General features: G+C 44.0%; 1 protein-coding gene across 1 annotated transcript; it reads left to right on the top strand.

Annotated features, from left to right (window-relative positions):
- Positions 1 to 14,683, top strand: GLYATL3 (glycine-N-acyltransferase like 3). Its single transcript, XM_008153303.3, has 5 exons — positions 1 to 78; positions 4,552 to 4,659; positions 5,475 to 5,601; positions 10,152 to 10,278; positions 14,257 to 14,683. Exons 1-5 carry the CDS (start codon positions 1 to 3, stop codon positions 14,681 to 14,683), a joined length of 867 nt encoding a protein of 288 aa, XP_008151525.2.
- The last annotated feature ends 1,632 nt before the right edge of the window (positions 14,684 to 16,315 follow it).

Raw genomic sequence — 16,315 nt, 5'->3', positions numbered from 1 at the left:
ATGCTGGTGCTAAACTGTGCTACCAAATTACTGACACTGGAAAAAGTGCTCAAGAGTCACTTTCCCGAATCACTCAAGGTACTGTGCATTTGAGTTTTATTTTCTCTATTGTGTTGATCTGTGAAAATAACGTCCAAATGGTGGCTGTTTCCCAAAGTTGCCAGTGATAAGACTCTGGGGCAACTTGTTAAATACACAGCTCCTGCTCCCCACTGGCTAGAGACTGATTCAATGGGTTGTGGGTATGACCCAGATAATTATATTCCTGACAGTCACTTTAGATGACTCCTGGGAAAATTTAGGTCATGCTGGACTAGATTGTTTTTAAGGTCAATTCGAGTTCTAAATGTTTTTAAATAGCAAATGGGTATGCACTGGTTGGCAATGCTGGTAAGAATGTGTACTAGGTACACAGTGGAACTGAAGTTTAGGGTTTGTTATAAATCCCTTCCCTGTTTATTTCAAAAGCTTTATTTTTGAAGTATTTTCAGTGGTTTTCTTGGTCATCTAGCCTCTATCTGTTGAAATCTTCTAAAAGTCCCTGAGGGCTTACTGGTAACTCGGTGTTACTGTGGATGACGTTAATCAAAGATCACAATTCAATGTAAGATTAGAAATATTTCAAACACTCGAAGAAAAAATGTAGAATGCACGAACATTGTCTTTGAGGGTTGAGTTTCTTGAGCCAAGAGCCTGACAACAATGGTTTTCAAATGTGTGGCTGCTAATAACCTAGAAGAGATATAATGAATCAGAGTTTCTAAGGACAGAGACCAAGGACCTCTATGTTTAACAAAAACCTCCGATAATCCTTATTTACACTAAAATTGGAACAAAAATGACCTAAAGAAAGTCCTCGTGCCCTCTACTGGGTTGATTAAATCTAGTCACCTTGCCGTATTGATTGTGCTTAAACTGTATGTGGCAGGGAAAATCAGAGAGATCAAGTGGAAGCATGCAGCTGAAAAAGTGCCAAATGGACCAGCTGACCTAAATTTTCCCGTTTTGAATGCTGCACTGAGGTGAATAAATGGAATGAGAGGATCGCCTACATTTCTTTGACAACGTGTTTGACTAACGCTTTTACCAGAGAGAACTGAAAAGGTTTCAGTGACCTTCACAGGGTCATGAAGGACGTTATAATCATCAAGACAAATGATGGGCCCTTGAATTATAATTATTATATTTGTATAATACTTTAGCACACAGAGAATTTCAATTTTTTTTAGCCTCCCAACAACTTCCTAACACTTTTTTTTAATCCTCACCAAGGATATGTTACCCTAAGTCCTTTAGAGATAAAAAAGATAAAGGAGTTTTGTTGTTTACTCTTCTTCCATTGTCTTTTTAAAATTTTATCTTTATTGTTGAAAGTATTACAGATGTCCCCTTTTTTTCTCCCACTGACCCCCTCCACACACCCCCAGGCCTTCACCACACTATTGTCTGTGTCCATGAGTTGTGCATATATGCTATCTTTTTAAATCCTCACCCAAGGATTTTTCCATTGCTTTTTATTTTATTACTAGAGGCCCGGGGGTCCCTCGGCCTGGCCTGCGAGATTGGGCCAAAACCGGCTCTCTGACATCCTCCGAGGGGTCCAGGATTGTGAGAGGGAACAGGCCAGGCCAAGGGACCCTACTGGTGCATGATCAGGGCCGGGGAGGGATGCGGGAGGTTGTCCAGCCAGGGAGGGACTGTGGGAGGGCTCCAGGGCATGTCTGGCCCATCTCACTCAGTCACGATCAGCCAGACCCCAGCAGCAAGCTAACCTACCGGTCGGAGCGTCTGCCCCCTGGTGGTCAGTGCATGTCATAGGGAGCAATTGAGCGACCTTAGGATATCATTAGCATATTATGGTTGAACAGATGACCAGACACTTAGCATTTTAGGCTTTTATTACATAGGATTTCAGTTGTTATTGTTGTTAATCCTCACCCGAGGATATTTTTCCATTGACTGTTTAGAGAGAGTAGAAGGGAGGGAAAGAGAGAGAGAGAGAAGCATCAATGTGAGAGAGACACCTCAATTGGTTGCCTCCTACACACACCCAGACCAAGGCTGGGGATCGAACCTGCAACCAGGTATGTACCTCGACCTGCATGGAACTCTCAACCCTTCAGTGTGCAGGCCAATGCTCTAAACACAGAAACACCAGCCAGGGCACCCTTCTCCCATTCTTTGGAGTTTATGACTCTGCACTTTACAATCTGATGTTAGCGTTAAAGTAATTCAACATCTCTCCAAACTTCCATCACAAGCTCCAACTGCTCACTCCTCCAGCATCTTTACTTTCCCCAGCCACTTCCCATCTCCTCTCAATCCTCACCCTTTGAAATAACTATTGGAAGGGTTGGTTTGTTTTCAGTCAATGAGAAATCTTGCAGTTGGTTCCAAATATTTGGCAGGCAAGCTATGTTTTTTTTTTTTTTTCTTGCAGAATCTAAATACTGCAACAAGTTTTCCCTTTAACCCTTCAAGAAGCCTTCCAAGCATACTTAAGCTCCATTCTTGAATAAGGGTGGTTGGCTTCCTCTGGGAAACCATTTTGATAAACTTATTACTCTGTAGTATATGTAAGATCAGCAGACCAGCATTGAATGGTTAACAGAACAAGTCAGATGAAATGATTAGCAGAAAAAGCCATTACCCTTCCAGTTTACTTCAGTTCTTGGATTTTCACTAAGTGTGATCCATGTTACACACTGGTATCAGCCAGACTACACTGGGAAAAATACGTTCCTTGAGATTTGAGTGAAATCCCAGATTGGGTAAACCAAAAGAGAGTTAGTTGGAAAATGTTCTAGGTGTTGAGGTAATTTGACCTAAGTGATAAAGGAGGTAAAACATAGGTACTAATGCCCTTATAATTTAAATTTTTTCACTGAAGTAAAGCATATACTAGAAAGTGCACTCAAGAGCCTTGGCCGGTGTAGCTCAGTGGTTAGAGCATTGACCTGCACACCAAAGGGCCGTGGGTTTGATTCCTGGTCAAGGACATGTACCTGGGTAGCAGGTTTGATCCCCAGCCCTGGTCGGGGTGGGTGCGGAAGGCAACCAATCTATGTGAGAGACGCTGGTGTCTCTCTCTCTCCCCCTCCCTCCCTTCCTTCCACTCTCTCAGAGAAAATATCCTCGGGTGAGGATTTAAAAAAAAAAAAAGTGCACATACATACTTACACAGCTCAGTGAATTTTCACAAAGGATTACCTGACTAACCTCCACTCCAAGAAAGAACATGACTTGAGAGGCTGCCCCTCCCACCACCAATGCTCCTCTCCAATCCTACCTTTCCCTGCTCCCCCAGGGTAACCACTATCCTGACGTCTAAAGCCATCATTTAGTTTTGCGTGTTTTTTAATATACATTGGATCACAGAGGAATTATCTTTTTGTATCTAGTTTCCTTTGCTCAGCATTGTGTTGCTGTTTTGTAATCCAGAGTATGAATATGCCACAATTGATTTATCTATCCACTTCTGGTGAACAGACTGTTTCCAGTTTTTATCGATGAACACTGGCCTAGAGCTCAGCTCTCCTCATTACCACCACACTTTTCCTACTTTAGAAGCACACAGATGACACATGGGAGTTGTTTTGTAGGACAGACATCGTTGATTCTTAGTGGAGAAAAAAATGTGAAAGGCCACAGAGAATTCCAATACTATTATTTAGTATTGTTTAGTCAAAAAGCATTTGAGCCCTAGCCAGTTTGGCTCAGTGGATAGAGCATCAGCCTGCAGACTGAAGGGTCCCAGGTTCAATTCTGGCCAGGGGCACATGCCTGGGTTGCGGGCTCAATCCCCAGTAGGGGGCATGCAGGAGGCAGCCAATCAATGATTCTCTCTCATCATTGATGTTTCTATCACTCTCTCCTTCTCCCTTCCTCTCTAAAATCAATAAAAATATATACTTTTTAAAAAGCATTTGATCAGCTGTGTCAGGCTCCATAGATGTAATAGTGAATGAGACGAAGTTACAATCCTCTGGGAATACTTGCAGAGCCTTGCTCCATCAAATCTGAAATACAGGGGTGTGTTTTGGGCTTATTTTGGGGGGGGGTGTATTTCACTATCTTGTGATGTTTAATTGGAACTCAGGGCAGAAGGAGTAGTTGCATTTCACAGGTTGTTTTTAGATAGTATAATACCTTCAAAAGCAGGGAGCATCAAAATCACCTGTGGGACTTCTAAAAGATGTATGAGTCCCAAATCCATACTAGAGATCCTGATTCATTCAATAATGTTTATTGCTAACCTATGTACCTAGCAACCACCTAGTAAGCCTATTGATTTAGTACCTCTGCTAGTTGTACTGTGAAGCACTAAGTTTAGGGAGAGTTTTCTTAGGCTTTCATAGACTTTTTAGCAGTTTTCATGTGCACTGATGAAGGAACAAGGGGGGGAGTTTGTATGTGTGTATGTTGTGTGTATAATTATAATATCTGCTTTGAGGGCCATAATCCTTCGGTAGAACAAGAGGTGAAAGGGTAATGTGCAACTGCAACAGCTGGTGATGCCGCTGGCTTGTCTCTCTGGGTTCTCTGGCTCAGGTGTATGGAGCAGTGATGAACATAAATCGTGGGAACCCCTTTCAAAAGGAAGTGGTATTGGACTCATGGCCAGACTTCAAAGCTGTCATCACTCGGCGTCAGAGAGAGGTACAGTGTTGAAAGGCAAAAAAATAAGAGTTGGCATCAACTAGAAAGAAAAGATTAGGTATAGGGGATATTATAACCATCATAGCCAAAAACTTTAGCTTACAAAGCTACATATTTCATCCTTGGCTTTTAATTTGACTGTCTTTGGAATATCGGACGTACGGAAAACCTCTAGCCTAAATACATTGAATAAACTATATCTTTAGTGTTTCATAATCTCTAGAAGCAGAAAGCATGCATACTTGCACATACCAGTGTTTTTACTGGGTTGATGATTCCATGACATTGGGGACTTTGGTCACGAGTGTGAATATGGAAGAACACTGAAAAAGGCAGCATCTGCCCACTTCTGCCTCTGGGACCAAAGAGAGGCTCAAGTCATCAAAGATGTGCTGCCGTGACCACATAGTGAGAGTTCTATTTAATTCTTATTGGTGGGTCCCTTGAGTCACACCCTTTATATTTTTACAAATAAACTACAAATCCTGGAACTAATAAATGTAAAAGCTCCCTAACACTAGAAGAGATAGTCAAGCAAAGGCTCCGAGTGTCTGTGCTTTCCCTCACTGCAGGGTATTAGCCACATTCCCACGTAGCCACTGTGTGCAGGTGACTGAGTTTGCTAATGGAAATTACCTGGACACGCACAGCTAATGGTATCCACGCCATCTAGGATTGCAGTTAGCTAGTCCAAAGGTTTCCTTTAACCAGTGGTCGCCAACCTTTCGGACCTCACGGACCACCAGTGGTCCATGGACCACCGGTTGGCGACCGCTGATAGAGGATGCGTATTTATGATGTGTCTTCTGACCCAGGCTGAGACAGACAACCTGGACCATTACACAAACGGCTATGCTGTGTTCTACAAGGATGTGAGAGCTTACCAACGGCTGCTGGAAGAACCTGACGTTATCAACTGGGACCAGGTTTTTCACATACAAGGTGAGGTCAAGGGCAAGACACTAGGTCATTGTTAAATCCTTTTAGTTACATATATCAGATAGACAGATATGCATATTTCATATATACACTATATATATATACACATATGCACAAACACATGTCTATGCATTTTATATGTTTTACAATTCATGTATTATCCTATATAATAAAGAGGTAATATGTAAATTGACCATCACACCATCACAAGACGTCCCCTCAGCTCCGCGCGCCTGCTGCTGGAGTCCCCTCAGCCCCACCTCCTGCACCCCCCACTGACAGCTCGCCCAGGCTCCTCCAACGAGCTGCCCATCCCTCTCTTCCTCCCTCCCCCGAAGCTGAAGCCTGACTGTGGTGTCCAACAAATTGGAAATTATAACTCATGTCATTGAGAGTATCCTCCATTCCTCAGCCAGGGCCAGCCACTCCATGCGCCTGCCACCGGAGTCCCCTCAGCCCCGCCGGGGACCTCGGGTCCTCCTGCATCCTCCACTGACTGAGGCTCAGGCAAGCAGGGCCGGCCGAGGTACGGGCAAGCCTCGGATGGTGGCTGCCCAGCCGCCCAGGGCCAGCCCACGGCTCAGGTAACCAGGGCCTGCCAAGGCTTGCGCTGCCGGCAGTCGCAGCAGCAGAGGTGTGATGGGGGCATCACCTTCCCTTGATCACCGGGTCGCCTCCCGCTCCTGAGGGCTCCCAGACTATGAGAGGGGGCAGGCCGGGCTGAGGGACCACCCCTCCAGTGCATGAATTATCATGCACTGGGCCTCTAGTAGTTTTATAAGAACACTTACTTTACTCCTAAGGAGGCGTGGCTTTGGGGGTGCGTAGAGGCCATTGAAATGGGCTGTGTTTAAGTGATTTTTTTACTGTTATGTAATAGGGATATCAGTAAGTATCAGCATATTTTTCCTTATTACTCTTAACCCTTTGCTGTTACAGCCTTTTAAAATAACTCTAACTTCAATCTAAGCCAACAGGTAAGCTTTTCTTCTTTCTGAAGCAAATAATTCTAGAAAGGGCTAATCAGCTAATCTGCCTCGTATATCCTGAAGTGACTTTATAAGGAAAGAATACATGTGAACTCCCAGGATATAATTGTGTGGCCACCAATGCTACTGGAAGAACTGTAGGCCAAGGTAGAAGAAGCAGGTTAAAAATTTCTGATAGTTCGGATGGATAGTTTATGCTTCAGTGTGTCACTTACTGTTTTTAATTTTTCATAATGTTTGGGGGTTAATACAGGCGATGAAGTTACTGTTTGTAACCGTTCCAGTGGAATGAGTTCCTTGATCCTTTGACACTGAAGGCAGGAATTCCCATGTTAGAAATATGAAGTCTGGTCATTTTTTTTTGGTCACATACAGCTGATGCCCTCTCATGAGGTTTCCTTTTGTCCATCTATGAACAATGACCAATGCATATTCATAATCTAAGGAGGTGGGATGTTGTATAAAATCCATTTGCAAATGCTCAGAAAGACCTTATGGAGGACGTTCTAACCATCCCTCGCCTTTATAGATTTACCCCACTTACGCTGGTTAGAAGGGACACATGGTTTTACCAACTGTCTAGACAATTCAGAAAAATGTTCTCACCAGTATTACTTCAATGTGGAGATGAGTACACCTCTTCCTTGGTGTGAGAAATCATGGCTGTAATTGGGTGGATATTGGTGCTATAGGCCTACAATCTTCAAATCACCTGAATCCAGCATTACCAATTGCCAATATTCTTTTTCCAACAGGCTAAGTTGATAGCCATGAGTCAGTTACAGTCATTTAGATGGACTCATCCCCTCTTCCTGGAGGCTTGGTGGGGACAGATGTGAATTAGTAGCACCTAATATAGCTGGAGTGGCGAAGGCCCCTCACTCAGCATGTAAGTCAGAGCAGGGGTTATCCGTGGCTTCTGACGTGGTCTCCTGGCTGTAGGCTTCTGTGACAAAAGCTAGAACCTGCTTGGAATACTGAAGAGCTTCTAAGAGGCCACCAGTACGTTCCCTATCTTAATCAGAGCACCCAAAACGATGCTGTTTTCATAACATTCCCAAATCCTGTCTACTGCCATATGCGTTCCATCTTTTGAACAACTCCAAAGCCTATCTGCTGACATACGTGTCCCATCTTTTGCCACAGGGCAGGCTCTGTCAGAGCGACAAGCTGGCTGCCTGGACAGATCACGCTGCTTCAGTGCTGGGTGTTCAGAGCAGCAGCACAAACAATATTAAACCAGGGTTAAGCCACTAACCTACTCAGAGGAGCCCAACTCCTTGTGTCTGCCATGCGAGGGCAAGTGAGGAAAAAGTATACAGACACCCAGACAGGCCAGGCTTTTGGCTCACTGTTAGCTGCGTGGGCGAGAGAGAGCTTGTCTACGTGAACACTAACTTGAAAGCCTGTCCACGGGTAACTGTGGTCCAATGAATGTCCTGAATCTGGCTCATCCGGTTAGCAATCCCTCCCGTCTGTGGAGGTGGGTGGACAAAGGCAGAACAATCCGTGGCAGTTCCTGTCTTCAGTGAGAAAGGAAAGAATTATTTGTTAAAAGCGGACAGAAGAACATGGTCAACACTGTGGAGAGACAATCAGCAAAGTCCAGACTAGGGAAACGCTACCCAGCAAACAACTGGGTTCTTTAACAAATAAATTGAAATAATTTTTAAAGAGGAAGTGGGAATTAAAAGAAAACCTTTAGATCAAAAGACTTACAAGACCAAAAAAAAAAATGGGTAAAAATCAAACTATAGTGTTTAAGGATGCACACTTGGATAATAAAGCTATAAAGAAAACAGTGATTATCATAAAAACGATGATAGTGGTTATTTTTAGAGGCAAGAGAAGGAGTTGTGATTGGGAGAGTGGTAAATAGAAGGTAGCTGAGGCTTTAGCAGTACATGGTTAAAATATGTAATAATTATTAAGCTATGCATTTGTTTTTTGCAATTTTCTGTATATGTTATCATTTTAAATGTTTTTATGTTTTTTAAATAAATGTTAATCTGACTTTAAAAATTTTATTTATTAACCAGTAAACTGCCACAATATATTGAATTGAATTTAGTCCACCGCTTGCGTTTATAGATGGTTATGGCGTACAAATGGTTAATGAGAGAGAGGGGAGCGAGTGAGGGGGAGAGAGAAAAAGAAACATTGATTTTTTGTTCCACTTATTGATGCATTCATTGGTTAATTCTTGTATGTGTCCTGACTGGGGATGAAACCCACAACCTTGGTGGATTGGGGTGATGCTGTAATCAACTGAGCTACCTGGCCAGGGCTAATCTGACTTTTGGAAAGAACTGGTTCAGTCTACCTCAGGAGAAAGAAATTCTGTTTGAACTACCATCCCTACCTTTAGTCAGCCCTACTCTTATTTCCCCTCAGATAGTATTTTGAGTCACTTCGATCTAATTCAGTGTTATCACGTGGGATGCTAGCCACAGCATCTATAAAGTTGATGGTATTAACTTGAAGACTTCCTTATCTTTTCTTAGACTTAACTCCCTGAGGGTGGAGCCAAGGCTTAGGTATCAGACTGAGTTCAACAAGACTTAACAGTCGTGTCTTCGTCAAGAGGAAGTGACTTACTGAGAGGCGGAAACAAGCTGTTAGAGTGGAAGGGAGCGGGAAAGTCCATGTCCAGAGGACTCCATCCATCAGGACGCTGACGGGAAAGGACAGAGCGGTGGGGATTTGGAGAAGCAGAGCAAGTCAGGCCTAGTAAGCAGAAGCGAGGCTGCCACGCTGTGAGCTCTGTCAGAACAGGCCGGCCACTCTTCCTTCCCACTGGGAAGCAGTGCCCAGGACAAGCACTGACTAGAGAGTTGCAGATCACAGAGTATAGCTATGGCCAACGTAAGGGATCGGCTGAGTTAAGCTCCGGGTAACTCTCACCAACAGAGTTTATACCTGGATATTTCTGCAGCGAGCATGACGCCACGAGGCTGGAAGAGAGAATTCCATGCCAAATGAATCTAAGCTCTTTACACCCCCAGCTGCCGTAACGTCTCTTCCCCGATCAGCCTGAGAAGTCAGAGACATCCAAATGCCCACAAGACATTCCAAATGCCTAGGGGATGTCTCCATCAGAAGATTCCATGGACATTCATGATCACCATGGGCAGTGGCCAGCAAACTGCGGCTCGCAAGCCACATGCGGCTCGCGAGCCACATGCGGCTTGCGAGCCACGGTTTGCCGCTCTGTTGACTAATAAGTTTGCCAACCACTGACCTAGACTCTCGATTCCAATAATTACAGGCTGTTTTTGTTCCTTGTGATTAAGCCCCTATCCCAGTGGTCGGCAAACTCATTAGTCAACAGAGCCGCAGTTTGCCGACCACTGACCATGGGCAACATGATGGGAATTTGAAAACCCCGCACTAAGTTTGAAAATCAGATAGGGAGTAGTTATAATGGTTCATATCTAAATACACAGTGGTTAGGATCGCGCACGGAGTTATTGATGATAATAGGTTCAAAAACACTGCAACGAATTTCCTTTTTGTGGTCTCAGATAAAATGCCGCGATTTTCCTGATGTCTTTCCACATACAGGGCTGCAGAGTGAGCTGTATGACGTTTCCAAAGCTGTTGCCAGCTCCAAGCAGTTGGATGTGAAGCTAACTTCCAGCAAGGCGGTCCGTTTGTCCCTGGTCTCAGCTCCGCCAGACACCAGTCTCCTGTATGTAAATCCAGTTTCTGCGTTTGGGATAGGACTTAGTGCTATGGAAGTACCAAGAGTGGTACCTGGAGTACTTAGTATCAGTAAGGAATATTTAGGTACCTTGAATTGGGGCTATTGAGTCTAAATGTGTGTGTGTGTGTGTGTGTGTGTGTACACCTTTCCTTTCTGCTGTGCTTGCCTGCTCATAATTTCCTACAAAATCGAATCAGTGTCTTTGTCCATAGAAACAAATGAACTCAGGAGTCCTGCATTTTCACTGTATACATATAAAAATCATTCTTTGATATCCTCCTTCCCCAAATAATCCTAAACAGCCTCTGTTGTCTGAGCCCCAGGTGGTGGTGGTGGTTGTTTTGTTGCTTCAGGGATGAGGGTGTGTAACTGAGCCGTGTGGAGCTCTATAGGCCAGGCACTAGATGTTTTCAATAGATGACCACGTGAACCCTTTCTACAACCCTATGAAGTAGCGCTATTATCATTCCCTTTGAACAAAGTAACACACAGGAGTGAACTGTAGAGCCAGGAAACAAATCCCACAAAGCCGGATCCGAGTCCAACCCTTCCAAACACGTGTTGGTTCATATCTGCATTCTTATTTTCTTCTTGCTTTGGAGTCCCTGTTCTGTCATTTACCGGTAACCTTCCCTTTTGCTTCCTCTTTCTGAGCCTCAATCAAGTTCTTCTTCTTGAAAATTAATTTATAATATCTTCCTTATCTGTTTTTCTTAAGCAAATGAAACATGATACTTGAAAAGTACCCAGCTTGGTGAATGTTAGTTTTCTTCACTTGTATGAAATATGCTGAAGGAATTATTGAACAGAACAAGACTAAGCCTAAACAAGAATGGACGCTTTAAGTTACATAAAGCAACTGGACTTTACTTTTTAAAAATATATATACTTTTAAAAAATTGATTTAAGAGAGGAGAGAGAGATAGAAACAAACATCAATGATGAGAAAGAATCATCAATCGGCTGCCTCCTGCACGCCCCCTACTGGGGATCGAACTCGCAACCCGGGCGACCGGGAATTGAACTGTGACCTCCTGGTTCATAGATTGATGCTCAACCACTGAGAAACACCAGCCAGGCTGGACTTTACTTATTTTTCCCCAGTTATGAAGATTTTCAAACACATACAAAAGGTACAGAGAGTAGTATAATAAACCTTCCCATCAATATGTGAGCTGTCTTGTTTTATCCATATCCCTTTCTATTCTTTCCACCCTTGGATTATTCTGAAGGAAATTTTCCAGATATTATCCATTATTCTTAAACATTCTGATATATATATCTCCAAAAGATATATATGTCTGTCTGGGCTCAGACAACAGAGGCTATTTGGAATTATTTGGGGGAAGAGGATATCAAAGAATGATTTTTATATGTATACAGTGAAAAGATAAGGATTCTTAAAAATTTACTAATATCACTTGTGTGACAGGACAGTGATAGACTAGGAAGACTCACAGGACCCAATATATATTGTCATTTATCACAATGAAAGGATACATACCAAAATCAGCAAAGGACTAAGATGCTTTGGCTAAGTCCGGAGGAAACCAGGCACAAGCTTCCCAGAGTCCTTTCCTGGTGGAATCCCATGAAATGCGTAATTTCCCCAGCAATGAGTTGTGATAGCGTGTGATCGGACTGTTATTAGAGGCACCCTCTGCCTAGAGCAGTGGTCGGCAAACTGCGGCTCGCGAGCCACATGAGGCTCTATGGCCCCTTGAGAGTGGCTCGGCGTTAGAACCACTTCTTCAAAATAGACTCGCCCAGGCTGAAAACTGACTTCTGTGCATGGGCCATGAAGTTTCAATCGCACTGTACGTGCGCGCCCGCACGTGGTATTTTGTGGAAGAGCCACACTCAAGGGGCCAAAGAGCCACATGTGGCTCGCGAGCTGCAGTTTGCTGACCATTGGCCTAGTATGCCCATTTCCTAGAATCCCAGCAGAAAGCAGGTGTTCAGCATAAACCACACTGACTGTGCAAACAGCCAGGCACAGCAAGCCATGCATATCAGTTCCGGGAATGGCAAGGCCCCTCCAGAAATTCACATTGCCCGACACCAGCCAAGGGCCAACCTGGCAACCTATCATCCTATCGGTAGTGCCTCAAGCCTGCCGTCTGAACTCTGCCTGCACAACACCTGGCATTTTGTTAACAATATTTCCTTAAAGTCAAATAACCAGTTAGTGGTCACATTTCCCAAATTACCACGATGTTTAGCAATTTGTTTTGAATAAGCATCCAAATAAGGTTCATACATTGCAACTGGTTAATATCTCTCTTAACATATAGGTTCCCCTTTCATTTCATTTTATATTTCTTACATTACTTTTTTTTAAAAAAAACAAACAAACAAAAAACAGGCTATTTGTCCTTTAGAGTGTTAGGGTTTTCCACAGTCTGTTTAATGTCATATCCCCGAGGTGTTATTTAAAATTTTCCTCTATCCCCAATCAGGCCTTTTAAAATCAGTTTTTGAGTTAAATTGCTCCCTTCTGCATGGGAAGTTAGACAATTTGTCTTTTAACAGAGTCATCACCCAAATGTGTGCGCTGTCTTTAGGGTACCCTGCCCTTCAGATACAAGGTCATAGCCTCTAGTATAACCACTGAAGCACTTGGCTAGTCTCAGCAATGTTTTTATTTCAAGTTCCTTTTGAAACTTAAATATAAAAATTCTATTAAGCCAGTTACTGCTTGTATTTATTTATTTTTCTACCCCTGCTTAGGTAATTGTCCCAGTGCCAGGGCCCACAGGATGCCTGGGATGGGAGCTAACACTGCAGAACTAATGAAAAGAAAGCACAAGCTTTATAAAGAAGGTCTTAGCTAGGATGATGTTACCAGTCTCTCAGCAGTCACTGGGGATGGCCTCACCACACTGGTGCCTTCAAGAACTAAAGCAAATCCTGAAACACAACCAGCCCCATATGCTTTCAACCAAATAACCCACCTTGGCTCTTAGAAATGGCACCAATTCTTATCTTTTTTCTTTACCTTAGTGCCATGAGATGGTAGACCTTCTTCCAAACCTTTTAGGGGAAGGTCTGGAAGAAGTAGAATTTTTTTTTATTATTATTGATTTTTAGAGACAGGAAGGGAGAGAGAGAGAAACATCACCGATTGGTTGCTCCCCATGTGCTCCCCTCCTGGGGACCGAACCCGCCACCTGGGGATGTGCCCTGACAGGGAATTTAAGCCGCCACCTTTTGGTGCACAGGACGATGCTCCAACCAACTGAGCCATCCGGCCAGGGCACAGCTAGCGTTGTTTGAGCATCTACGTATGCCTGGAATGTTAAGGTTGTGTTTGTTTTCTGGGCATGGATGCATCAAGATAGAAGTTCTATCCTAAAACATTTTTTAAAATATACTTTTATTGATTTCAGAGGGGAAGGGAGAGGGAGAAAGAGAGAGAGAAACATCAATAATGATAGAGAATTGTTGATCGGCCGCCTTCTACACACCCCACACTGGGGATCGAGCCCACAACCTGGGCATGTGCCCTGATGGGAATCAAACCAGGACCTCCTGGTTCATAGGTCGACACTCAACCACTGAGCCACACCAGCTGGGCTTTTTTGTAAACCAAAAGATTCGGAGCCTAAGAATCAGGTCTTTTCAAGGCTTCAGGGAAGGTGTCAATAAAATCAGGACTTAGAAGTCTGAGAGTTGTTCCACTTGCCTTAATCTATACTGAGGATGATAAGAAATGGGCATAAAATTAGAAGGAAAGACATCAATTTGAAATAATGAGTATTTTGTCCTATCAGAAATGAAATTCTGCAAGATGTCTGTGAATGGAGGAGAGAGATGGAATCTAATTCATTGACAATGTCTTTGTATTGGTTAGGCCCTATCTCTGGGATGGCAACTCCCCTTAACTCAGTCTACAAAGAGGAGGAGTTGTTGGGAGTCACATGACCCTGAGTTCCCATCTCTTCTGCTGTCCTTTCCTTCTAGAAGGAGTTCTCCCCCGCGACTCACCTACCTGAGTGTAGCTGATGCTGATCTGCTCAACCGGACCTGGTCGCGGGGCGGCAATGAGCAGTGTCTCCGGTACATCGCCAACCTCATCTCCTGCTTCCCCAGCGTGTGTGTCCGCGATGAGAACGGACGCCCGGTCTCTTGGTCTATCACAGACCAGTTTGCCACCATGTGCCACGGCTACACCCTGCCAGAGCATCGCAGGAAAGGGTACAGCCAGCTGGTGGCCCTCACCCTGGCCAGGAAGCTGCACAGCCGGGGCTTCCCCATGCAGGGCAACGTCCTCGATGACAACGTGGCCTCCATAAGCCTCCTGAAGACGATCAAAGCCGAGTTCTTGCCTTGTCGCTTCCACCGGCTCATCCTCACCCCGGCAGCTTTGTCCAGCCAAGTTCACCTCTAGTCCAGCGAAGCGGCAGGCATCATCTTCCGTCCCCTGAGGATTCACATCCCCCTTAACGGCCAGTGGAGAGAAAATGAAAACTGGGATCAGGAGAATCCTGGAGAAAACATGCAGGCTCAGCCTGAGAAGCCTTAACCAGCCCTGTCTCAGGTTTTTACAATCAATAACCAGAAAATAAATAAATAGATTGATAGGTAGGTAGGTAGATAGATAGATAGATAGATAGATAGATAGATAGATAGATAGCAGGGATCAGGGGTCGCTGTGGCTGTAACAGAGGGAATGACCCTCCTGTGGGATCCACCGCAGGAAACAGGTCCTGCAGCCAGCAGTTCTCAGCACAGTAGCGGAAATGACAGCAGGAGGACAATGATTTAACAGGGGAGCGTGTGGCTACTGCTTTCTACCTGCCTGGGCTTCCGCTCTGAAGTCTCACAACCACACCAGTTCCCTGCTACCCTAAGTAACATTAACCTGGGCCCACACTGCTCAGTCTCCCCAAACGCAGTGCCTACCACCTCTGACCCCGGTTCCCTGTGGACTGTTCTGTTTTTTCGTCTTTAATTCTTGGCTCTTTACTTCTGCCTATGACTCTAGCCTAGAGTCCTTCCCTGGGAGTATTGGGAGGCAGTGGTTCTCACATCTGATATACTTCGGAGTCACCTGCAGGGCTGGTTACAACACAGCCTCTCCCTTCTAACAAATCCCACTGCTTAGTTGCCTCGGATGGGGGAAGGTAGATATAGGCATTTTAATGCCAGAAATACTAGTCAATGATGCAGCATAGGACTGGACCTTACCTATCATCTATTCCAGCCTCCTTGCCTATAATTTGCTTTCTCTTAAGAAACTAAGATGCATATATAGATGTGAATGTGGATACGCAGATGCACATATAAACATACATATACACACACACTCATAAATATGTAAGTATTTTTCTTTCATAGTTTCTGCATATAAACTCAGCATTGTGATGAGATAATACATTTTAATTCTCTCGTTGCATATGAAGAATTTGAGGACCCAGGAAAACAAATGACTTCAAGATTACACAGATAATCAGTGCTGGAGGCCGAGCCAGATTGATGTCATTTTGATTTCAATCTATTTGCTTTTCACGCAATCATGTATCTTTTTTGCAAAGGAAATTTAAATGCTTAAATAATTAAATCAAAATTTTATCCTTGTCCGTATTTTTTTTTAATGTGGGTTCCAATTGTTTGTGTAGACGGTAGCCTCCCATTTCCAGTAAAAGCAGGCACCGCACAATGGTTGCATCTGTCTAGTCTGGATAACATTCACTTAGCCATGCAGAAAATACTGGTTTCTTATCTCACAGAGGTTCCCAAAATTCCACCTACAAAGATAAGGGGAAACCCAATGTTAGGTGTTTGTCCTGAGAAAAGTAAACCAGCTGGCTGAGGAGAGCATCATTTGAATAAAAAAATAAGACTCTTGCTTAGGTCGTCCAGAGTTCCTGGTTACCTGGAAATAAATGTCTCCTTGGTGCCAGGGGAGGCGGGCAGCACCAAGGAACAGAGTCCAGAAAGCTCTCAGGACAATATGGTCTCGTCCCTGCCCCAGGATACTCATTATCTTTGGCATTAATTAAGCCTGGGTGACTACTAC

This window comes from Eptesicus fuscus, chromosome 10, assembly GCF_027574615.1.
Source record: "Eptesicus fuscus isolate TK198812 chromosome 10, DD_ASM_mEF_20220401, whole genome shotgun sequence".
Classification (NCBI taxonomy): domain Eukaryota; kingdom Metazoa; phylum Chordata; class Mammalia; order Chiroptera; family Vespertilionidae; genus Eptesicus; species Eptesicus fuscus.
This window is presented reverse-complemented; position numbering and strand designations above follow the sequence as displayed.